Genomic DNA, 26,632 nt, shown 5'->3' with positions numbered 1-26,632 from the left:
TCTGAGGTTATTGATATTTCTCCCAGCAATCTTGATTCTAGCTTGTGCTTTGTCCAACCCCGCATTCCCCATGATGTATTCTGCATATAAATTAAATAAGCATGGTAACAATATACAGCCTTATATTAGAATTCCATATCCTTTCTTGGATTGTCACTCAGAATGCTACAAGTCAGAATGACACCCCAGCCCCCAGAGTCAGGGGCCTGGAGAAATTCCACCTGGAAAAATAGATACTCCTTTCCCAATTTGAAACCAGTCTGTTGTTCCATGTACAGTTCTAACTCTTCCTTCTTGACCTGCATATAGATTTCTCAGGAGGCAGGTCAGATGGTCTGGTATTCCCATCTCTTTAAGAATTTTCCACAGTTTGTTGTGATCTACACAGTCAAAGGCTTTGGTGTAGTCAATAAAGCAGAAGTAGATGTTTTTCTGGAACTCTCTTGCTTTTTCCATGATCCAGCTTGATCTCAGGTTCCTCTGCCTTTTCTAAATCCAGCTTGAATATCTGTTAAGTTCATGGTTCACGTACTGTTGAAGCCTGGCTTGGAGAATTTTTAGCATTACTTTGCTAGCATGTGAGATGAGTACAATTGTGCAGTAGTTTGAGCATCCTTTGGCATTGCCTTTCTTTGGGATTGGAATGAAAACTTACTTTTTCCAGTCCTGTGACCACTGCTGAGTTTTCCAAATTTGCTGGCATATTGAGTACAGCACGTTCACAGCATCATCTTGCAAGATTTTAAATAGCTCAACTGTAATTCCATCACCTCCACTAGCTTTGTTCATAGTGATGCTTCCTAAGGCACACTTGACTTCACATTCCAGGATGTCTGGCTGTAGGTGAGTGATCACACCATCGTGGTTATCTGGGTCATGAATATCTTTTTTTGTATGATTTTTGTATGCATGTGCTACACTTCTGTATAGTATTTCACAGCTTTTAAAAGTGTTAAAAAAGATTTCCTGTCCACCTCCCGCCACCATTCCAATCTCACCCAGCCCCCTGCAGCACCAGTTTTCAACACCTTTGGGCGTTGCTCTGATACTCTGCTATCTGCTGTGAATAGAGTTTTAGACAGTCACCATGTGCTTCCTATTTTGGGAGACGAGGATTTTTGTATTTCAGAATTCTATATGAATGCATAAAAGCTCATTTTTAAAAGAAATACAGTTACCTTTCTGAAGTTATCAGTTACAGTTTCTTCATATTTTGTTTTGCTTCCTACTTTCCTTCTGTCCCTTTTTCCAAGTTTCTTTTTTGTATTTCTTGGTTGTGACCTCCGTATTTCATGTTAGAGGATTATCTCAAAGAATTGATAATCCTTAGCTGCTATTTTATATACAGGATCGAAGCATGATCAACTCAGCATGAATTAATGATGTATGCCCAGTGATGGGACTCTCAGTGGGGTCAAGAGTTGCAGACCAGCCATTTCATTTGGGTAGGCTTTGATGACAGGATCTTTTTGTCTTTGCTCTTAGATTGATCTATTTTTCCAAGTGGAATTTCTCCAGGCCCTTGACTCTGGGGGCTGGGGTTTCATTCTGACTTCTAGTTTTCTGAGTGACAATCCAGGAAAGGATATGGAATTCTAAAAACGACTCTAGTTCACGTCGTCTGAGTCCCAAATCTGTCTCATTGAATTTGTCTAAAAGTACACACCTGGCACTCTGTTGCACCTATGAACCAACTTTTAAATAATCCGCTAGTTTTTAGCTCCTTGTCTCACCCTTCCCCAGCATGTGATGACTCTAATTTATGTGTGTCCAAGGTTGTGCCTTCCCCTGCAGATTATTAGGTTTGTCCTTCTGTCACTCTGCCATGTAACTCACCACTCTTCCTATGACTTCTACCTTCACATTTCTATTTTGAAATTAAGAAGAGTCTACGAGTTTCACTGGGCTTCCCAGGTGGCTCAGTGGTAAAGATTCTGCCAGCCAACGCAGAAGACACAGGTTTGATCCCTGATCCTAGAGAGAGGAATGGCAACCCACTCCAGTGTTCTTGCCTGGAGAACCCTATGGACAGAGGAGCCTGGAGGGCTACAGGCCATGGGGCCACAAAGAGTTGGACATGACTGAGGAACTGAACAACAATAGCTAGTTTCACTGCAGGTAGATTTCCTGTTTCTGAATCTTATCATTTGAGGTTGATTTTTTAAGAAAAGGAAGTGAACAAGCTTTTACTTTGCTGCTTTAAAACTCAAAGTAGTTGTGATTTTCATATTTGAGAGGCTGTTGCCTTGTTGTAACATGATGATGAGGCAGGCACATCCTTGCTGGGATGAGGTGTGTTGCTAGGGAAAGAACACAGGACTGAAGTAGGCCCTCTGGAGGATGATGGCCTTTTGGACGAATGAATCACTTACTGTGTGCTTGTTGCTGTCGTACTTTCAGAAGGTGACTTGTCTGTATGAGAGAACCTCAGGGAACATATTTATTTTCTCGATTCTAGACAGGATGGATGTAGAGGCTCACTCTTCATGGATGATGGCGAGTAAATATTTTGGATCACAGGGTTACTCTATTCCCATGATGACTGAAGAAGATAATATACATTTGCTTTCCATGATAGATGGGCTGTGAGCGTAAGGAGGATGATAAAGACTAATTATAGGGGAAGTGTGCTGGGGTATAGACTGAAAGCCCTAACAAAAACTTGTAGCAGTTTTAAAATCTGTGTATACAGTGCTCTTTCATCTTTCCTTTCTTACTAACATTTCCTGGAATCGTCATTTTATGTTTATAGAAGGAGCTCAGGGAGCCTCCTTGAAACAATGTGGTACTTAAGTCAAATGTTGTTACCCAGAAAATTAACAGGGTAGAATGACTTAGGTTGTAAATAGTATATGTTACAGTAATGGCTGCAAATTAGAACTATGTGCGAGGTTGTTCTGGATGAAGTATGCCCGTAAAAGGAAAACTGAAAGTAGCCTTAGGTGTCTTTAAAGAGGAAATGTTTCTCTTTGAGTTTTGTCACAGATTATGCCATCCAGTGGCTCAAGGCCCTGAAGCTAGGAGTGCCCACTGTCACTGGCTCTTCACCTTCCAAGCAGGAGTGAGAAAGAGCCAGGTAATTTGCATCATGGTACATGCAAAATCAAAGGCCATCCATCATTTCTGATACCTTGAATGCAATGATTATCATTTCAAAGACATGCGATGACATTGAAGATAATAACTTTTCTGTTGCCCATTATCTCTAACCAGCTTGGAGTAATTATTAGCATGTGTTCTTTTCAAAAGCCTAACACTCTAAATTTTGGAGAGAGAAGCCCTATTTGAGCCACCAAGTATATGTAAGAGGCTAGATTCAGTGGTTTAATACTAAGTGAGAAATTACGTAGATAAGGCAGGAAGTCCATACCCCTGATAAGCTTTGTTATTTATAATCCTTCAGAGGGCAATATGGCTATCTGTATACCTGCGATTGGCTTTATATGAGAAAGCTGTACTCCTTGACTGAGCACATAGCTTTGAGAGAGGATTCCATGAGTACTGATAGAAAAAGGGTACATCTCCAGTTAGTTAGCAGAAAAAACTCTAGGAATTAGGGATTATATAAACATACAAGCATATATCAGGCACTGTGCTAAATGTGAGTGATAATGAACAAAGTACTTCATTTATTTGCAGTCACCTGACTACTCAAAAGTGTGATCCATGTACCGGCAGCAGAAGTATCACCTGGAAGCTTATTAGAAATGAAACATTCTCACTCCTTTTATTAGTTTCCTAAGGCCAGCTTAAATTACCACAAACTGGGTGGCTTAAAGCAACAAAAATTTATTGTCTCCACAGTTCCAGAAAGTCTGAAATTAAGGTGTTGGCCAAGTCATTCTCCTTCTGAAACCAGCAGTGGAATCTTTCTCCGTTTCTTCTGGTGGTTTGCTGGCAATCTTTGTTAGTCTCTGGCATGTAGCTGCCTTCATCAACACATGACCTTCATCTTCACCTTGTGTGTCTCTGTGTCCTCACATAGCCATCTTCTTAAAGGGATGCCGGTTATATTGGATTAGAGCTATACTCTACTCTAGTTGGGGCCTTCCCTGGTGGCTCAGACAGTAAAGAATTCTGCCTGCAGTTTGAGAGACCTGGGTTGATCCTTGGGTTGGGAAGATTCCCTGGAGAAGGAAATGGCGACCCACTCCAGTATTTTTTCCTGGAGAATTCCATTGACAGAGGAGCCTTGAGGGCTACAGTTCATGGAGTCACAAAGAGTCAGACACGACTGAGCAACTAACACTTCACTACTCTATTCTAGTATGGTCTTCATTTTAATTACATCTGCAATGACCCTATTTCCAAATAAGGTCACACTGTGAGGTGTTGGGGGTTAGAACATAAACATATCTTTTTAAGGGGGAATACCATCTCATCCATACATAGTGAATGAAATTTTGTATTTTTATTGAGGGCCCCAGTAATTCACAGGCACACTTAATTTCCAGGAGAATATCCCATGGGTTGTTCATATGTACCATAGACAGTTTTTTAGTGTCTCCACCAGAATTCTCTGAGGGCTTTGCCTGCAGGATATAGACGTATGTAGGATAGAGATGTTTCCCATGCAACTTAAGAGTACTGGAGAGAAAGCTTTCCCTTTGCTCCTCAATGCTAGGTTCAGTAGGGTGGAAAGGGGAAGAGAAAGAACATTTATTCTCCCAGTCTTTGATAGTCATGCTGATTGATTATTGAGCCAGGAATTTGAAGTGACATTGTAATAAATGTAAAACAGAAAACAAGTGAAACATGACTCATAGGTCCCATAGCATCATACCTCTGGTATATCTGGAGTAATGAGCCACTGTGCTCCCATCCCTCCTAAAAGAGAGTAAATAAATTCTTCCTCCTGCTGTTAAACTGGGAGTTACATGTATGGAGTAAGTTCCTGGCTTTGGGAAAGTTGAGTCATGATGATTGGAGACCATTTGAAAGTGTAGAACTGAGTTTTTCCAGGTTATCTTGGTGTTACTGTCTGTTCCAGAGAGTTCTTATTTCCCCCCACTTTCTGACCACCATAGCTTAGTGTTCACACTATCAGTTTCAAAGTCGAACTTTTGAATATTTAGTTTTGTTTTTATGTTTACCAAAAGTCATTATCTTCATACTCTTCTGTTTTTTTTTTTTTTCCTGCTGTATAGCCCTCTATCTAGATGCTTCTCAGTGGTTTAGAATTTTCATGTTCATCACACACATGCACTCTTCCAGGGACCTTGAGCACTAAGAAATACTAGGCAGATGTTTCTCATCTGTACCTTGGGTATAACAGTAGCTTTGGTCCTGTTTGAAGACTGGACAATGAATACACTGATGTCTCTTGGTCATTTTCTCTCCAGAGTCTCTGATCAAGAGAAAATGCATGTGGTTTTATCTTTAGAATTTGTTTTCTATAGATCATGGAAACTCCCAAACCAACAGAAGTATGTCTTGCTGCACCTACCCCTGATCCCATGTGCCTCCTCTCCCAGCCCAGCCTCAGCCTTCACCTGCTGTGGCCTTCTCTCCATTTGCTTTCTGAACAGAATCCACTGGTCTGAAAAGTAGTAAAAGGGTTTTTCTGTCTCATCAGTAAGGGAACAGGATGCCAAATATGTTCTCAGATGCAGGACAGGATGACAATTTGCCTTTTCACATTTCTTGGTGAAGAGCCTAAATCCTTAAAATAAACTTCATCGGAGCAATTTTACATGTCCCCAGAAATGAGGCCATGGAAGAAGTTCAGACCTAACAGTCTGACAGAACAGTGAAGCTTAGTTTTCGTTGAAACATTTCGTGGGACACATAATCAGGCTGCATGTGGAAAGCTTATTTTAATGGCATTTATCAGGCCAGTTGACAGAGGCTACTACCCAGCAGTGTACCCGGCTGTGCTGGCCATCAGCAGCAAGGGCTTGTTTATACCAAGTCAGGTGACATTTCATAATATGGCACCAGGGAGCCAGCCAACTAGCTCCTGTGGGTGTGATGCCAGAGAGTGCCAGGGGTGGAGAAGAAGGGACAAGGAGCCTGAGTCAGCATTTAATTTTCCCAGGCACCTGCCAATAAACAAATGCATGTTCATTCTCCCTGAGGAGAGAGCAAGACGGCTGCCAACTGTGGCCTTGCTCTTCCCCTCCAGCTGGCCCTGGCTCTTGGTACTGGATGGGAAAGTAATTGCTTACCTGTCCCAACTCCAGTCTTTGTCACACTAGCAGTGTGTAGGAGAGAACAAGTATGGCCACAGCTATGAAGTGGGATTGAGTCAGTTGCTTATTTCCATGATTTTGGGTGGGGAGGAGGTGGCGTATAAAGCCTGCATCCGTGGGCTACCATGGCCCATGGCCCTGTTTCGTCTTGTATCGTGAGTGAGTGTTGCATGCTCAGTCATGTCCAATTCTTTGTGACCCCGTGCACTGTAGCCCACCAGGCTCCTCTGTTCATGGGATTATCCAGGCAAGAATGCAGGAGAGGGTTGCCATTTCCTTCTCTAGGGAATCTTCGCTATCTAGGGATTGAACTCATGTTTCCTGCATTGCAGGTAGATTCTTTACCATCTGAGCCACCTAGGAAGCCCATCATCTTCTGTTGTTGTTCAGTTGCTTAGTTGTATCTGACTCTTTATGACCCCATGGACTCAGCACTCCAGGCTTCCCTGTCCTTCATTGTCTCCCACATTTGCCCACATTCGTGTCCATTGAGTTGGTGATGCCATCCAACCATCGCATCCTCTGTTGCCTCCTTCTCCTCCTGCCCTCAATCTCTTCCAGCATGAGTCTTTTCCGATGAATCTGCTCTTTACATCAGGTAACCAAAATATTGGAGCTTCAGCTTCAACATCAGTTCTTCCAGTGAATATTCTAGAATTTCCATTGGGAAATACTCTTTTCCAAATTAGATTTTCATTTCTTGTAAAAGTAAGGATTTCCAATGTAGGAGGTATGTGAATGGGTGAGAATTAAATGAGAGTAAAAATTAAGCCTAGGGGTTCCTCAATCCAGCCAAATTTCAGATTCCATACTATTTATATTTGTGGTTTGGAGAAATGATCAGCTCAATCATCTGAGCTTAAAGCCCCTAGGATAGGTGCATCAATTTCTGCATCTCCAGCATAGGGGTCTACCCGCTTTTCAACCTAGTCCACAAGAATGTCTTCAGGGTAAATGCAACAGTCATTATGAAAGCATCTTGGTCCCTTTGGAAGCTGGTGACTTAGAAATTCGAAGGATCACTGTTAATGAGACAAGCTGACTCGTCATCAGTAACGCATGTGCTACGTGCCAGCCTCCTAATATCTGTAGTTTTGCCAAGTAGTGGAATTTGGTGAGTGTTGATATGAAGCATAAGCAAAAGATATGGCCAGTCTGAAGACACAAAAATAGAAATAATGTTTTTCAGAATTTTGCTTTGGAGAGTCAGCTTGTCTCCTTTCTGTGTATTCTCCATTGTGTTGTTTGATCTCCCTGAGAGAGGCAGCGACATACTCATTTGTGCTCTACAGTCGAAAATGTCCTCCCCATGGATGTGGAGATTGATATGTCTCATTATCTTGAAAGTAACCATTACCCATGTATATGGATCCTTCATTTATTTGTTTGCTTTTGATGGAGGAAGGGAAAGGCAGCAAATTTCACATGTACTTAATTTATGGGAAGTGACCAAATTTTGATGTTCATGGGTGATAACACATGAGACTCTATTTAACTAGACGTGGAGCCTGTCCTCTGGCCTCTGTGATAAAACCGAGTTCACTGAAGATGGAGATCCTGTGACTGAAACTGAGAAAGTTCAAATGTGAGGACTAAGCCGAAGAACAGAATACCCACCTTCCTCTGCCTTAGGTTTCAGCGTGTTTGGTGTCTAGCTAAGGTGTAAGTGTGGAAATGAATCCTCTTTTTCAGACAGGGAGGGAGGGCTCCCTGGAAGAAGGCTTCTGTGATTCTCTTTATTTTGTAGCTGAGCCGAGCTCACGCAGCCAAGCATGCTTCCAGCATTCATGGCCTATCCAGACCATTTATTTTTATTTCTGGCCACATCTGCCAAGCCCAGGCAGAAAGCTGAAGATATATATGGATTTTATGTAGATGTGAAAATCCCACTGGACCTGGCAGGAATTCTTTCTCGGTCAGTCTGGCAAGACTTTTCTAGCCTAGCAGCCAGGGTGTGGTTTTTCCACTGGAGCAGATCTGTCTTCCCATTCCTGTCTTCATTCTTATTCAGAGAGGCAGGTTTTTCTAAAAATCCACATATGTAAGAAATAATGATCATTTGGATGCACGGGCTCAAGGTGCGGGCTTAGATAGGGTGGGATATGGGCCTGCCTTCCCCTCTCTGGAAGGCATGGCAAGAGTTCTTTAGGCGAGGTGATAGTGCGCATGTGTGACAGGCCCTAATCCTAGCATGCGGCGGGGGTCTGGAAAGGCTTTGCCTTAAACTAGGCATGTCTAATAGGGTTTAATGCAACCTGTGAGTTTGCCCCTGCACGAGGTCAGCTTGTAGGTCAGCGGAATGCTGCACAAATTGCATTCTCCTCCAGACTGTAATTATACCTCGGAGAAGGCCAGGGGCTGCCAAGTTCAGCTGACTTCAGATAGGACCAAGATAAACTAAGGGCTTGCTAATGCTTCTCAAAAGGTGATTTTTAAGGCTTTGGTATAAAGCATCTCTTGTTTAAAAAAAAAAAAAAATGATGGTCTTGAGGTTTATGAAGGAGCTTTGTGTAGGGGATGGTGAGACCAGCCATTGTCTGCCTTCCCTGAGAGCAGAAAAAGGTTGTTTGAAATGGAAGCATGAAGAATTCAAGTCAGACACAAAGTGAAATGCTTTGGTGCCAAAAGTTACTTAATCCTAGAAAATGATTTTGAGGATTTATAACAAATCAAGTAATATGCACCTGAGGACAAAGAAGAATAAAGAACGGGTAATGGGAACAGTCATAGAATAGGAATAGGATGGAAATTTTAGATTGTGTTGACAGTTAGCTGAGGAAGGATTGTATTTTATTTGTTTGATGGAAAATGGCTATAAATATGTATGTGTTACAAGCCTTTAACAATGATTTCTTAAAATATGAACTTTCCTCTAAAGTACGTGTTAGTCGCTCAGTTGTGTCCGACTCTTTGCAACTCCATGGGCTGTAGCCTGCAAGACTCTTCTGTCCATGGAATTCTCCAGGCAAGAATACTGGAGTGGTTGCCATTTCTTTCTCCAGGGGCTCTGCCTGATCCAGGGATCAAACCCATGTCTCCTGCATTACAGGTGGATGCTTTACCATCTGAGCCACCAGAGAAGTAAAAGTATTAGTTTCTCAGTTGTGTCTGATTCTTTGTGACCCCATGGCTGGAGCCCACCAGGCTCCTCTGTCCATGGAATTCTCAAGGCAAGAATACTGGAGTGGGTTGCCATTCCCTTTTCCAGGGCGTCTTCCCAACCCAGAGATCGAACCTGGGTTTCCTGCATTGCAAGCCGATTCTTTACTGTTTGTATCACCAGGGAAGCCCGGGAAAGTAAGGTCCATCCTTAAATATCTGGGCCATTCCAAAGAAAGAAAATAAATCATTTTCAGTTTTCTTCAATGCCAACAGCTGAGTGATTCCAGAATCCACTTAAAGCAGAATATTCATTAGGTGAGCAAACTTTTATAAGTACTCATACTCTCTTATAAATGTTTTCTGAAATATCTTTCTCAAACAGCCTGAAATGGGCATTTTATTCCAAGGACCCACTTGGAAGGAAGTCACAATGAGAGCTTCAAGGCGTAATTCTGCCTACTGGCTCCATATCCACATAGAAAACTATTAATCTGACATTCACGTTATGAAACTATGGACTAGTAAAGTCAGGAATCCTACCAGTATCCAAGAGTCAAATGTGGAAGACTGACCTAAAGGTCTTAGCTTGAAAGCCCCTCTGTGGATGGTGCTCATGCCTAATGCAGAGCCTTCACCTGGTTGCCACACAGAATGGAAGGAATCCTTTCTGTATAGGTAGATGAAGTTTAAGTTACAATGTCATTTGGGGGCCCTGGTCTGCAGAACTTTTCATTTCTCAACTCTCCCTCATGGAGAGGTTTTCCACAGGTGAGACCTGGACTTTTGTTTCAGGAAAAAGGTAGTGAATGGCGCACTTCCAGAAATGCTTTTCAGTTTACCCAGAGGAAGACTATGCACCAAACAGCCATTTCACTTAAAACCCCCACTTTCAAAAAGCTCTGGCATTTTTTTAGGGATCATATACATAAGAACAGTTAGAAATTCTTCATGTTAACTGATTCTTGTAAATAGCTCCCTTATGTCAGAGTTATTTATGTGAGTTTCTCTTTTAAACTCATCCTTGAACTCCCGTTGGACAAGTATATGTGTGTATAGGTATATGTGTGTGTTATATACATAATGTATATCTATTATTTTTAATTTTATACCCCTGCAGTGCACCAACATAGGAGTTTGCATTTTGTGAGTGCTGCTGAATTGGACTGTGTCTCAGGGTTGGTGTGTGAAGGCAGACCTAGAAATAGAAGGCTGGTCTCCTGATTTTTCTCTCAACAACTAGTCATTGGTGATGATGGCTGTCACTTTCCATAGCTAGCCAAGGGAGTGTGACAGCTTGGAAGGCTAAAGCTAAAAGCTAGAGGGAAGGACCATTGTATTTATGGCTCAGGTTCTTAGTTTTCTTTGCATTTCTACTTAGATTGTTGAACTGCTGGGAACCTTTGACTTGGGCCAGACAACTTTAAAGTTTTAACAGGATAATAGCAGCCAGGATGCTTAAAGACGAATGCTTAATAATGGGTTAAATTTTTGAGTTAATAAATGATTTGACATGTTATGGATTTTTTGTATTTAAAGTTCTGTGGTAATTTTTTAAATGTATTGAATAGTAAAGTATATAAGACTGAATAAAAGACTATTGAATATCTGATAGCCTCAGGCAATTTAGTATTGTTAAAGTTTTCCAGATAACCGTTATTATTGCCAGTTCATACTATTCAGTAAGGCAGATACAGAAGGTGTAGGTGATTGTGGTTTCTTTCAAGCCCAAGATATATTAGAGAAGCTAGTGAATGGGGAAGAATACACAAGATTAGTTTATCTTCCTGTCATATTTTCTTTCTCTTCAAAGAGGAATTTTGAAGTTGACTTTAACCTATGTAGAAGTTAGCTTATCAAGACAACATATAATATAATAAAAGAAAAACAAGCTATTTTCAGTTAGTGAAAGGTTCTACATACAATGGATCTGGTTATTTGAAACTTGACCATGATTATAAAAAAATATTTTAAAAGCAATGTAATAATCATTGGTTGATAACTAATATCTTTTTAAAAAAATCTTTGTTCTCTTTCTTTCCTTTGTTCTTTCCATCAGTTTTCTTAATCTTGTCTTTTATTCCATGTTTTCTTCTTTCCTACTCTGCTGTGAAGGTAAATGCGTCAGGTAAGAGTTTAATCTAAGTAAGGAGTTAGTGAGATTTGAGCACAAATCAGAGATTGATCAGAAAGGAGAGTTGGGTAGCAGAACAAAGTGTCCTTCTGTTTCTTTGCCCTTTGCTTTAATGCCCTAACAGTGAGGTGACCACACTGACTTTATAGGGCTCTTGAGCATGAAGTATTGTTACTTTTCTGGAAATCCACAGGGGGCCACTAAAGGAATAAAAGTTTACAATATCATGGTGCTCACTGCCCCCAATTCACAACTGTCCATTTGGATTGGCTCGTGGGCAGAGGCACATAAAACCTTAGCAGAGGTGCAGTAAAAGGTAAGTCCCTTCCCTCTTCTTCCCTTAGACAATGCCTCTTACCACCACCATCTCTGTGTAAGTCTTACTTCCTGCTGTTCACCCATGTTGTTATTTAAATTTCTTTGCATTGAACCAGTCCAATAGATAGTCATTGAAAAACATAGCAAAAAGGACACAGAGACAATTCACAAGAACATATGACCAACAACAAACTGTTTAACCTTACTATTAAATCATTAAAAATCCAAAATAGTGAAAAAAAAAATTCTACCTATCCTGTGGGCCAACATTTTTAAAACCAGTGATACCCAGTGTAGGTAAGGGAACAGGCATACAGTCACTCTCAAATACTTGGCAGCGGTGTGAATTGATAGTTCTTGTTGGAAACAATGTGACAATATTTATCAAAATGTAAAATGGACATGGTTGAACAATTTCTGTAAGTCCCTCCTATAGAAATACAACCTCAAGTGACCTCAGGAATGATTTGAATATATACTGAAGTCTTAGACCAGACTTTTTAGCAGACTGAACTCCCAGTGATTCTGTTTATTAAATCTAATGTGTTGTTTTCCTCCATGTGTTTTTTTTTTTTAGTCTTTTTGCATATTGGACTTAAAGATATTTTAAAATATTTATCTATTCTACTCTCTGTGCGGTTTTTTAATCTCCTTTTTACTTGTGATTTTTTTTTTCTTGTAATTTGTTTGGTAGTGTCCTCTGCTTCCTAAACTGAGAGCATTACAAACCACAGGCACCCTTGACTTATTGTGCTTTGCAGATACTGCATTATTTACAAATTGCAGGATTGTAGCAACCCTGCATTTAGGAAGTCTATCAGTGCCATTTTTTCCCATGGCATTGCTCATTTCATGTCTCTGTCAAATTTTGGTAATTCTTACAATGTTTCAGACTTTATTATTATTTGTTATGGTGATCTGAGATCAATGATCTTTGACATAACTCTTGTCGTCGTTTTGGGGCATCATGAGCCATACCATTGAAGATGGAGAGCTGAATCAGTGTGATGTGTGCTCTGGCTGCTCCACCAACCAGCCACTCCACCATCTCTCCTCACCTCCTTGGGCCTCTCTATTCCTGAAGACACAGTATTGAAAGTGGGCCTACTAAAAACCCCTCTGTGTCCTCTAAGTGTTCAAGCGAAAGGAGGAGTCATACATCTCTATTTTAAATCAGGAGCTGGAAATGATTAAGTGTAGTGACGAAGGCACGCTGAAAGCTGAGATATGCCCAAAGCTAAGACCTTTTGCGCCAGTTAGCCAAGTTACGAACGCAAAGGAAAAATTCTTGAAGGAAATTAAAAGTGCTACTCCAGTGAACACACAGATGATAAGAAAGTGAAACAGTGAAAGTTTTAGTGGTCTAGATAGATCAGATCAGCTGCAACATTCCCTTAAGCCAAAGCCTAATCCAGAACAGGGACCTAACTCTCATCAATTCTGTGAAGGCCGAGAGAGGAGAGGAAGCTGCAGAAGAAAAGTTTGAAGCTAGCAGGGGTTGGTTCATGAGGCTTAAGGAGAGAAGCCATCTCTATGACATAAAAGTGCAAAGTGAAGCAGCAAGTTATCCAGAAGACCTAGCTAAGATAATTTAAAAAGGTGGCTATTCTAAAGGACAGATTCCTATTGTAGCTGAAACAGCCTTCTGTTGGAAGAAGATGCCATCTAGGGCTTTCATAGCTTGAGAAGGAGAAGTCAAAGCCTGACTTCAAAGCTTCAAAGGACAGCCTGACTCTTTTGTTATGGGCTAATGCATCTGGTGACTTGAAGTTGAAGCCAGTGCTCATTCACCATTCCAAAAATCCTAGGGCCCTTAAGAATTGTGCTAATTCTATTCTTCCTGTGCTCTATAAATGGAACAACAAAGCCTGGATCACAGCACATCTGTTTACAACATGGTTAACTGAATATTTTAAGCCCATTGTTTGGACTTACTACTCAAGAAGAAGATTCCTTTCAAAATATTACTGCTCATGAACAATGTACCTGGTCACCTAAGAGCTCTGACGGAGATGTACTGTGAGATTCACTTTGTTTTCATGCCTGCTAACACAATATCCATTTTGCAACCCATACATCAAGGAGTCATTTCTCACTTCAAGTTTTATTCTTTAAGGAATACATTTTATGAGGCTATAGCTGCCATAGATAGTGATTCCTCTGATGGATCATGTCAATTGAAAACCTTCTGCAAAGAATTCATCATTCTAGATGCCATTAAGAACACTGGTAACTCATGGTAAAAGACTAAGATCTCACCATGAGCAGGAGTTTGTAAGAAGTTGATTTCAACCCTCATGGATGACTTTGAGGGATTCAGTTTGGACTTCAGTAGAGGAAATCACTGAAGATGTGGTAAAAATTGTGGGAGAACTAGAATCGTAGAGATGGAGCCTAAAGATCTGATTGAATTGCTGCAACCTTATGATAAAACTTAACAGATGAGGAGTTGCTTCTTCTAAATGAGCAAAGAAAATGGTTTCTTGATATGGAATTACTCCTGGTGAAAATGCTGTGAAAATTGTTGAAATGGCAACAGAAGATTTAGAAGATGACAGAAACTTAGTTGATAAAGTAGCAGCATAGTTTTAGAGGATTGACTCTGTTTTGACGAAGTTCTACTCTGGGTAAAATGCTATCAAATAGCATTGTATGCTACAGAGAAATTGTTTGTGAAAGGAACAGTCAGTTGACGTGGCGGACTTTATTGTTGGCCTATTTTAAGAAGTTGCCACGGCCACCCAACCTTCAGCAACCACCACCATCAGCAGTCAGAAGCCATCAATGTTGAGGCAAGACCCTCTACCAACAAAAATATTATCACTTGCTGAAGGGCTCAGATGATAGCATTTTTAGTAATGTTATTTTTAATTAAGGTGTATATATATATATACATACACACACACACACACGCACACATACACACACACACACACACACACACATATATATATATATTGTTTTTCTATATATATATTGCTTTTCTATATATATATATATATATATATATATATATATATATATATATTGCTTTTATAGGGCTTCCCTGATAGCTCAGTTGATAAAGAATCCGCCTGCAATGCAGGAGACCCCAGTTTGATTTCTAGGTCAGAAAGATTCTCTGGAGAAGGGATAGGCTACCCACTCCAGAACTCTTGGGTTTCCCTTGTGGCTCAGCTGGTAAAGAATCTGCCTGCATTGTGGAAGACCTGGGTTCAATCCCTGGGTTGGGAAGATCCCCTGGGGAAGGGAAAGGCTACCCACTCCATTTTGGCCTGGAGAATTCCATGGACTGTGTAGTCCATGGGGTTGCCAAGAGTCAGACATGACTGAGCAACTTTCATTACTGCATACTGCTTTTCTAGGCATAATACACTTGTACATTTAATAGACTACAGGGTAAATATAATTTTTACATGCACTGAGAAGCAAAAAATTTGCATGACTCCCTTTATTGCAGTTCACTTTACTGCAGTGGTATGGAACCAAACCTGTAGTATTTCTGAGGTGTGCCTGTACAGTATTTAAAACAGGATGGTACTGAAATAAAGACAGACAGAGACCAATAGAACAGAATAGAGAACTCAGAAATGAACCCACCCATACATGGTCAAATGATCTTCAGCAAGAGTGCCAAGACTAAGAAATGTGAAAAGGATTATCTCTTCAACAAATTGTGCAGGGAAAACTGGATATCCAAATGCAAAAGAATGAAATTGCACCAGGATCTTTCAGCATAAACAAAAATCAGTTCAAAATGGATTTAACACTTAAATGCAAGATATGAAACTATAAAATTCCTACAAGAAAATGTGAGGAAAGCTTCATAACATTGGTCTTAGAAGTTATTTCCTGTATATGACACCAAAGAACAGACAACAAAAGAAAAATAAATAAGTGGGATGATATCAAATTAAGAAGCTTCTACACAGCAAAAGAAATAACAGAGTGAAAAGACATTATGTGGAATGGGATATAATATTTGCAAAACATATATCTGATAAGGGGTATAATATCCCAAAATAGGTGAGGCACTCCTACAACTCAGTTGAATAAAAACCTGATTTAAAAATGGGCAAAATCTTGTGTAGATGTTTTTCGAAAGAAAGCATACAAATGACCAACAGGTATGTGAAAAGATATTCAACATCACTAACATCAGGGAAATGCAAATCAAGACCACAATGATGTATCACCTCACATCTAGTAGGATGGCTATTGTCAAAAACAAAAACATAGTAAGTATTGGTAAAGACGTCCAAAAATTAGAAAAATAGAAGTACCTCTATCCAGCAGTCCCATTTCTGGGTATTTATCCAAAAGAATTAAAAGCAAGATCTCAAAGCGATATTGCTCTCATCTTTTCATTGAAGCATTATTCAAAATAGCCAAGAAATAGAAATAAGTTACATGTTCATTGACCTATGTGTTTATATATATGCATGCACATACACATATGCAGTAGGATATATATATATCTCCACATATGTGTGTATTGTTTTTGTTTAGTCACTCAGTTATGTTCGGCTCCTCTGTGACCCACAGACTGTAGCCTGCCAGGCTTCTCTGTCCATAGGATTTCCCAGGCAAGAATAGTGGAGTGGGCTGCCACCTCCTTCTCCCATATATGCACACATATATACACACACAACCAGTCCATTCTGAAGGAGATCAGCCCTGGGATTTCTTTGGAAGGAATGATGCTAAAGCTGAAACTCCAGTACTTTGGCCACCTCATGCGAAGAGCTGACTCATTGGAAAAGACTGATGCTGGGGGGGATTGGGGGCAAGAGGAGAAGGGGACGATAGAGGATGAGATGGCTGGATGGCATCACTGACTTGATGGCCGTGAGTCTGAGTGGACTCCGGGAGTTGGTGATGGACAGGGAGGCCTGGCGTGCTACAATTCATGGGGTCGCAAAGAGTCGGACACGACTGAACTGATACACAGACACAATGGAATATTATTCAGCCTTAAGAAGAAAATTCTATCACACACTACAACGTATATGAACCTTGAGGACATTATTCTAAGTGAAATCAGTCAATCACATAAAGACTAATACTGTGTGATTCTGCTTATATGAGGTATCTAAAGTAGTCAGACTTGTAGAAGCAGAAAGCTGCGTAGGGGCTGGGGAGAAGGAAACGGAGTAAAGCTGTTTCTAGAGTATCCATCCTGCAGGATGAAGAACTTCCAGCCATCTGCTGTACAGCAGTGTGCATATAGTTAACAGTGCTTACTGTACATTTAAAATTGTGTTGATATGGAAGATTTCATGATTTTATTTCTCACTCCTTTTTTTTAACTGTAGTAAAAGAAAACCTTTTATTTTCAATTATGGTCTTTCAAACAATAATTTCAAAGACCAATTATGGTCTTTCAAGGTCTTTCAAACCTTTCCAATTATGAAAATGAAAGAAATGAAGAGGGCTTAGAGCATATATCCATTCTATGTCCACCTTGTTCCTACCATTTCGGCTGGTTTTGAGAAACCAAATTGGTATTATTCCCCAATTGAAGAGCGACTACATGGAAACATATACAGGTCCATTTTTAAAGCTCTAGTTAGAGATAGACAAAGAATTTGACACAAATAAGGAAGAGAATACAAATGCTCTGACTTGTGCACTGCTGACCCCCTTTTTAGGAAGTAGCAATGCATTTCAGGAAATATAATTTTTTAGTCCAGCTAGCTGAAAGTAACAGACACTTTTCTTCCAAACACCTGCTGTGCCCAGTTAATAGAATTGCAGGAGTAGTAACATTGTTTCCACAGGTCAGCCTGGTTGAATAATGAAGTGGGAATGAATTTGCTTGCTTTTGTTTATTTAAAAAATTTATATTTTATATTGGAATATAGTTAATTTATAGTGTCTTGTCGATTTCAGGTATACAGCAAAGTGATTCCATTATACATATACCCATTCTTGTTCAGACTCTCTCCCATGTAGGTTATTATAGAATATTAAGTAGAGTTCCCTGTGCTACATAGTAGGTCATTATTGGTTATCTGTTTTACATATAGTATGCATATGTTAATCCCAACTCCTAATTTATCCTTCCCTACATCTATCTCCTTTGGAAACCATAAGTTTGTTTCTGACACCTGTGAGTCTGATTCTGTTGTGTAAATAAATTTATATCTTTTTTTTAGATTGCATGTATAAGTGATGTATGATACTCTTCTTTCTCTGTCTTAGTATGGTAATCTCTAGGTCCATCCATGTTGCTGAAAATGGCATTATTTCACTTTTTTATGGCTGAGTAATATTCCATTGTATATATACACTATATCTTCTTAAACTGATCATCTGTTTATGGGCACTTGGATTGTTTCTGTATCTTGGCAATTGTAAATAGTGATGCAATGAACATTGGGGTGCATGTATCTTTTCAAGTTAGAGTTTTGTCTTTTCCTGATATAAGTCCAGAGATGCGATTACAGGATCATATAGTAACTGTTTTGTTTTTTTATTTAAAGAACTTTCACACTATTCTCCATCGTGGCAGTACCAATTTACATTCCCATCAGCAGTATAGGAGGGTTCCCTTTTTTCCATGCCCTCTCCAGCATTTATTGTTTGTAGGCTTTTTGATGGTAGTTGCTTGTTTTTTATCCTATGACAGAATCTCAATTTCAATTTCAATCCTTCCTTCTCTGTTCTCTTGTGGTTGCTCTCTTGTCTTCTTTTAATTAACTATTAGAAAACCTTGAATTTGAACCTTGTTTTTCCTGTAGGAAGACCGTGTTATCCAGGGTTTTCAGAACCCTAACTGGATAGCATGGTGAATATTTGTCTGAAGACATTTTTTACAACCAAATTGTCCTCTTGTCTTACATTTGATTCCTGTGCCTGTCTCCTTGACATTGATGTGTATGCCATGACCAAGGTTGTATCTCAGTCACTATCTTGGACTTTTAAGGGTAAATCCAGTCCGTTCTCAAAGCTTTTCTTCCTTTGAATTTGCTTTGCAGATAGCTTTATTTGCCTTTTTAGTTCTTCTCAGCAGTATTAAATCACTAAGCTTTACAAAATTTATAAGATCAAGGATGTGATCTGTCTTGGTCACCTCTGCATCCTCCGAATCCAAAGCAGTGCCAGGCACATAACAGGTGCATGGCAGATGTTTGTTAATAAATGAATACATGCCTGAATATGTACACAAAACTTTGGATTTTCTTAATTTTGTGTTGGGCTTTAATGATGGTTTCACTTTAAATTTGTGTCCTCTAAGAAAAAGCCATAAATTTCATTTTTAAAGAAGATGTTTGATTATATATAATCTCTTCTTCCTTGGCTTTTATATAAAAAAATTAATGAAAATACCAAGTATCTTCTTTATTTCTTAAAAACTGAAATTCTGTATCCTCCAAGAATCTTTCTCTAAGGCTAATGTTGAAATGATTAAACACATTAAGCTGATCCTCAGTTTTTACTTTTATCTTGATGAAAGCTTAATGTTTACAGTACTTTTGGCCTAACAGTATATGTAAGAGTAGCCATGCTGAGCAGGGGACGATAAGGGGCTGGCAGTAATTGACTCAGTATTGATTGATAGATAGGTAGACAGTAGTCTTGGTTGGAACAAACTAATGTTATCCCTTATTGTTCAACCAGCAAGCAACTCAGCTAGTTAGTACAAGTATAAATGTAGATGTTTATTACTATTTAATCTTATCTTCACTATGTTTTTGGTAAGTTTATATGCTCATAGGTGGGAGAGGAAGCATAGCTTTTTAGTTTATATTTCACCCAACAAAATGCATTCAAGACATATGATTTGATGATGTTTTAGGTGATTTCATATTGATTTTTGTAGCCCTGCCACAAGAAAGAAAAATAAATTTTTTCCCTTAGTGGTCACTGTGTGATATGTTCTTTGGAGCTGATTTGATTCACTAGATTTAGAAAGAAATGAAACTATAATGAGCTCTCCATGGAACATTCATAGAGGGTTGAAATAATTGTCAGTGAGGTATTTAGAGTTTCTAAAAAGATTATAAAAGTTTTTATATACATATATAATATTACTGTTATAAAAGAGTACTTCTAAACAACTTCAAACTAAAGTTGTATGTACAAAGTGTTATTAATCATAGCACAACCACAGAGCAACCTAACCCTCTTGAATAGAGAAATTTTATTTAAATAATATCTACGTCAGGAACTATTTTAAGTGCTTGATGTATGTTATGTCATTTAATTTCTAGAATAAATACACACACTCAGTACAGTCAAGCCTACTCGTGATGAAAAAGTTGAACTGCTAGAATTTAAGGCACTTTTCCAAGGTCATATGACGGGTCAACAGTGGAGTCCAGATCACAGTGATCTTTCCCCTGAGCCACTCAGGGCATGGTCTGCAGCCAAGGAGGTCGGAGGCCATGAAGTGACTTGCAAAGTCCAACATGGAAATAGGCCAGTGATAAGTGGCAAAGTTAGATTAAAAACTTGCATATGTGGTGCAGTTACAACTTAAATTGTGTTTAAATAAAAAAGATCAGAGTAAATTAAATATTATAGAGGTTTGCATGCTTGTATTAGATTGGTGGAATTTGGGGTGGTATTTTTCCTTTATTTTCTAGATATCTTTCAAATTAAAGTTTTTTTTTAATTTATTTATTTTAATTGGAGGCTAATTACTTTACAGTATTGTAGTGGTTTGTGCCATACATTGAAATGAAACAGCCATGTGTGTACATGTGTTCCCCATCCTGAACCCCTCTCCCTGCCCTCCCCATCCCATCCCTCAGGATCATCCCAGTGCACCAGCCCTGAGCACCCTCTCTCATGCATTGGACCTGGACTGGCGATCTAGGTCACATATGATAAAATACATGTTTCAATGCTATTCTCTCAAATCATCCCATCCTTGCCTTCTCCCACAGTGCCCAAAAGTCTGTTCTTTACATCTGTGTCTCTTTTGCTGTCTCGCATATAGGGTCATCGTTACCATCTTTCTAAATTCCATATATATGTGTTAATATACTGTATTGGTGTTTTTCTTTCTGACTTACTTTGTATAATATGCTGCGGTTTCATCCACCTCATTAGAACTGATTCAAATGCATTCTTTTTAATAGCTGAGTAATATTCCACTGTGTATATGTACCACAACTTTCTTATCCATTTCTGCCGAGGGACATCTAGGTTGCTTCCATGTCTTGGCTATTGTAAACAGTGCTGCAATGAACACTGGGGTTCACGTGTCTCTTTCAGTTCTGGTTTCCTCGGTGTGTATGCCCAGCAGTGGGATTGCTGGGTCGTATGGCAGTTCTGTTTCCAGTTTTTTAAGGAATCTCCATATTGTTCTCCATAGTGGCTGTACTAGTTTGCATTCCCACCAACAGTGTAAGAGGGTTCCCTTTTCTCCGAACCCTCTCCAGCATTCATTGTTTATAGACTTTTTGATAGCAGCCATTCTGACTGTGTGAGATGGTACCTCATTGTGGTTTTGATTTGCATTTCTCTGATAATGAGTGATGTTGAACATCTTTTCATGTGTTTGTTAGCCATCTGTATGTCTTCTTTGGAGAAATGTCTGTTTAGTTCTTTGGCCCATTTTTTGATTGGGTCATTTATTTTTCTGGAATTGGGCTGCAGGAGTTGTTTGTATATTTTTGAGATTAGTTGTTTGTCAGTTGCTTCATTTGCTATTATTTTCTCCAATTCTGAAGGCTGTCTTTTCACCTTGCTTATAGTTTCCTTCGTTGTGTAAAAGCTTTTAAGTTTAATTAGGTCCCATTTGCTTATTTTTGCTTTTATTTCCATTTCTCTGGGAGGTGGGTCATAGAGGATCCTGCTGTGATGTATGTCAGAGAGTGTTTTGCCTATGTTTTCCTCTAGAGTTTTATGGTTTCTGGTCTTACATGTAGATCTTTAATCCATTTTGAGTTTATTTTTGTATATGGTGTTAGAAAGTGTTCTAGTTTCATTCTTTTACAAGTGGTTGACCAATTTTCCCAGCACCACTTGTTAAAGAGGTTGTCATTTCTCCATTGTATATTCTTGCCTCCTTTGTCAAAGATAAGGTATCCATGGGTGCGTGGGTTTATCTCTGGGCTTTCTATGTTGTTCCATTGATCTATATTTCTGTCTTTGTGCCAGTACCATACTGTCTTAATGACTGTAGCTTTGTAGTATAGTCTGAAGTCAGGCAGGTTGATTCCTCCAGTTCCCTTCTTCTTTCTCAAGATTGCTTTGGCTATTTGAGGTTTTTTGTATTTCCATACAAATTGTGGAATTATTTGTTCTAGTTCTCTGAAAAATACCATTGGTAACTTGATGGGGATTGCATTGAATCTATAGATTGCTTTGTCAAATTAAAGTTTTAAAATGCAGTAACTGTAGCATCAGTTCAGTTAGCCAATCAGGGTATCTAAAGCTGTGAATGTTTTTGTTATGCTTCTAAAAGATTGCCTGGTCATTTAGGTTTATATTGATTTTTTTTTTAAAATTCTAGATCATCAAGTTATTGGATGGAAAACGATCTCAAACTGTGGGAATCTTGATCTCTAGTTTGCATTTAGAAATGAAGGATATCCAGCAGGGTAAGTCTTATTCATACTTTTTTCCCCTGACTTTAAAACTTTTCAGCTTTTATTGTGAGAAATGTCAAACATATACAAAAATAGAATGGCCACAGTGAATACTAAATATTCAGTACCTAGAGGCAAAATTATTAACTCATTAACTAGATTGTTTCGTCTAAAACACTCCATCTACTAGATTATTATGAAGCAAAGCTCAGATATTTTACAATTCCTCCCTTAAAAATGGCAATATACCATGAAATATACCGTGAAAGATAAGGATACTTTAAGCATAATTCTAGTGCCATTCAGTTCAGTTCAGTCACTCAGTCGTGTCCGACTCTTTGTGACACCATGAATTGCAGCATGCCAGGCCTCCCTGTCCATCACCAACTTGCGGAGTTCACTCAAACTCACATCCATCAAGTCAGTGATGCCATCCAGGCATCTCATCCTGTGTCGTCCCCTTCTCCTCCTGCCCTCAATCTTTCCCAGCATCAGGGTCTTTTCAAATGAATCAGCTCTTTGCATCAGATGGTTAAAGTATTGGTGTTTCAGCTTCAACATCAGTCCTTCCAAAAAACATCCAAGACCAATCTTTAGGATGGACTGGTTGGATCTCCTTGCAGTCCAAGGGACTCTCAAGAGTCTTCTCCAACACCACAGTTCAAAAGCATCAATTCTTCGGCACTCAGCTTTCTTCACAGTCCAACTCTCATATCCATACATGACTGCCATTTATCATGCATTTAAAATCATTTGCAATAATTTCCTAATGTCATCAAATATATAATTCTAATATCACTGATTGTAAATTTATCCATTCTTGTACAATTAGTTCAAATGAGGAATCATACAGATTTCATGCATTGCCTTGAATGTGTCCATCTCTTAGGTTTCTTTTTATCTAGAGGTTTCTATCCTCTTTTTTTTTTTTCTTTGCAATTATTGTTTTTGCAAAGAACCCAGATCACTCGTCCTGTGAAATTTCCCACATTTTAAGTTTTGCTGATTGCATTGCCATGTTTTTATTTATTATGTTCTTCTGTCTCCTGTGATTCTTGCAAACTTTTACTTTGATCTACAGAGTTAATCTCAGTGAAGAAAAAATAGTTCATAGATGCTACTGTATATTCTATTGAGAAGTACATAATATTCTGTAATATTACATAATATTCTCTTTATTCTCTTAAGTACGTAATATTCTCTTTGTGTTGTTTGTGGGCAGTAGTGATCTTTGCCTAGGTTCGTTACTTCATTAGAAGTTTGCCCAATAATGATCTCCTAGTCCTCTCATTTCTTGTTCATTAGCGGGAATGCCTCTACAGAGAAACACTCTCCATTTTCATACATTTAGTTATGTCATTGTTTCTTTGTCCCCTGCTTGTTTTTTCTTCAACTTGGTTATCTTTGGCTCAGTTTAAAAGACATTTAAAGCCAGGACATTTTACTTTTATATCTATTTTTAGACCCTGGAAAAGTAAACCCAAAATCTTCCAACATTTTTAAAATCTGTGTCTTACGTGAAGATATTCTGCTGCTTTCTCAGCCATCATTTAAATGTAGATCTTCATTTTGACATATCGCTGATAATATTTTCTAAGTGGTAATACAATCTCTCATAGATGGCTTCAGGAAATCTAGGTTCAGTGTAATCATGGAGACACTCTTAAGTCACACTTCTCTTCAGGTTTTAGTTGACGATGTCTTCAAGTTATCTCCAGGACACAGCAGAAGGACCCCACGTGTCCCCCCTGGAGGTCCTAAACTGCAAGGCACTTAAGAAACTTGCATATATTATTTTTCCTCTGAAATAAGCTTTGTTAAAGGCTTAAAATTTTGCTTATTGCAAACATTTAAAATTCCACATAAAACTAAACATATACTGAATCAGATGACAGGTGCAGAATATTCAAATAAACTTATCTTTACTATTTTAGCTTAGTAGTAGAACTGAATACATAAGTGTGAAATATTAAACCTCAAATCAGCGTTGCAGTAGTTGGTTTGAGATTGGAGCAGAGGGTGGCTGGAAAGGTCCACTGTCAAAATTAGAAAAGGATACGGCAGTGGCTTTAGGTATTAGATCCTCTAGGATGGAATTTCTGAAATTCACACAGAAAACTGTGATTCTAAGGCAAATGAAAAAAAATAAAAGAAAACAAATATTGGCAGGTTAGTTTATAATCTTTTGTCAAGGAGACTCCCTTTTTTGATGCAATCATTGAAATTAGAAAGGAATTTTTCAGATATAGTGGCAGAGTCTTATCCTAAACCACAGTGCTCTTTCTAAGCCTGGTGAAAATCAAGCATGCTTGGTTTCATTACCATAACAAGTAGCACTATGGATATTAGTCTTTACAGTGTCAATCGCACTTGATTCACTTCTCTTTAGGCTTGTCGGGCTGTAGTGTACATCAGATTGCTATATGGATAAGACTCATTCCAACAATGTGCTATTCCAGTTACCAACTCAGGACCGTAAACCTTCTTCCCTCGGCACTCTAACATTGAATGAATGTTGAATGTTCGTGGTGAGTTGAATAAGAGATTAGTTCACCCAGACCTTTTTCAACAGTCTGCTCTGGATAGGAACGTGCTCTCATGAAGTAGACGTGAACTTAAATTTTAGCCTTGGAAATGTTGATTGTAGCATCACAGACTTTAGGACTCATGGGCACCATTTAGTTCTTTCTCTTGCTTCAAGCATCTCTGTTATCCACCAGAGTTGGATCCTAAGTTCTAAAAAACAATTATCTTCACTTCATGTTTTCATTTAGTAATACATTCCAGATGAATCTAACAGTATAACTCTCGCTTAATTTCTTTTTAGAATCATTTGACTGACACTGGCATCTGAAGGTCACTTAGGAGCCTGAGCTGTGTCGGTTACGTTTCATTCGGAATCCATGTCTGGTCATGAATGGAATGCACTTGGCCTTGTGTTCTCATCCTGATGAAAGGACTCCTTGTGCTGACCTTGACCTAAAACATTTGTTTTAGTGTGAGAGAAGTAGCTGTCATGAGATCTGATTGGAACAGACCAGCTGGCAGGCAGGCAGGGTCACACAGCGTGTTAACCATGGTGAAGTGACCACAGCTAAGAGACTGTTCTTCAGTCTTTTGGTCATATATTCAGCTTTGTCAGTGTGCAGAGGTAGGGACACTAACTTGCGCTTCATGCAGACTCATAAGAAGCTGATGAATAAACCAGAAAGCTAGTATATTCACTCAGAGGAGAATAGAGAATTTTCCTTCAGCATGACAAAAATGTTTATCATATCTATTCACCGTTACTTCCACCTCACTTATCTCTACTTGGCATTAGATATTTGCTTATGCCATTTCTCCTCTTGCTGAGATAACAGTTTGGTCACCTTAATAATAGTTCTGGCTGTTTCAGCCCACCATTACCTCCCACAGAGGTAATGGATAATCCAGTTTTTACCTGTTCAACTCTTAAAAGCAACCTTATTTTCGTCATTTGTAAAGTGGGCCCTTCTCTGTTGTCCGTTTGACACTGCTTATAGTGTATATTGAAGAAGTGGAATTTGGGGGCTCAGTACCTCCAGGTCTGTTAACTGATAGCAAGTTACAGAGCCAGTGTGTGGTCCTTTATCACATGTAGCATTACTTTGCTTAGAATTTCTCTGATAATTAAGCATTGTTTACCATGAACTGGGCTAATTTATCGTATATAGAAGTCATTCAATAAAGAATCTTTTAAATTTGGTTTTAAAGAATAGAGTAAACCTTAGACTAGATGGCATCAGAATGTCATAAATTTCATTCTAGTGCATTTGGACAAAACTTCTTCCTGCCTGGCTACCTCCTCCCTTCCTCTTTCCCTCTCTCCCTCAATAAGCATGTACCGAATGCCAGCTCTGTTTCAGACACCATGACTACCACAACACATAACATCCTGAATTTCACATTCTCAAGAGTTCACAGGATGGTGGGAGAGATGTACAGAGTATCCTAAGATCACAGAATAAAGATACCTGTGAAATAACAAGAGATCAATGTACCGGCTCCTCCTGTAAAACTTAAGATGAGTCTTAGAGGATGAAATGGTGGTGGTCATCACACAAAGAAGGAGCTTTTCCAGTTGATGAAAGAAGGCATGTGAAAAGGAGGCAAATGTAGAGTCTACAAGTTGCATGTGAATGTGGGTGGCTTCAGAACAAAGTACTCGAAGGGCAAGTAGTATCCAGACCAGGAAGGATCCTGACTGTCATCAGATGAAATTCAAATATTATCCTATCAGTAACACGGAGACAGAAGTTAAAAGGGGCAGTGCTGTGATCTCATTTTGAGTGCAGAAATACTTCTCCAATCACAGAAGACTGGCC

At 39.1% G+C, this 26,632-nt stretch overlaps 1 protein-coding gene across 14 annotated transcripts in view; it reads left to right on the top strand.

The window, feature by feature from the left end:
* FMN1 (formin 1) overlaps positions 1-26,632 on the top strand; it is a 498,278-nt gene that overhangs the window by 279,543 nt on the left and 192,103 nt on the right. For all 14 annotated transcript variants that reach the window (XM_025295965.3, XM_044925241.2, XM_025295966.3 and 11 more), the window contains one exon: positions 22,211-22,298. In XM_025295965.3, coding sequence (XP_025151750.3) covers positions 22,211-22,298 — 88 coding nt within the window. The remainder of the gene's footprint in view (positions 1-22,210; positions 22,299-26,632) is intronic.

This window comes from Bubalus bubalis, chromosome 11 (genome assembly GCF_019923935.1).
Source record: "Bubalus bubalis isolate 160015118507 breed Murrah chromosome 11, NDDB_SH_1, whole genome shotgun sequence".
Taxonomy (NCBI): domain Eukaryota; kingdom Metazoa; phylum Chordata; class Mammalia; order Artiodactyla; family Bovidae; genus Bubalus; species Bubalus bubalis.
Note: the sequence above shows the minus strand (reverse complement) of the source record. Positions and strands in the feature narration are given on the sequence as shown.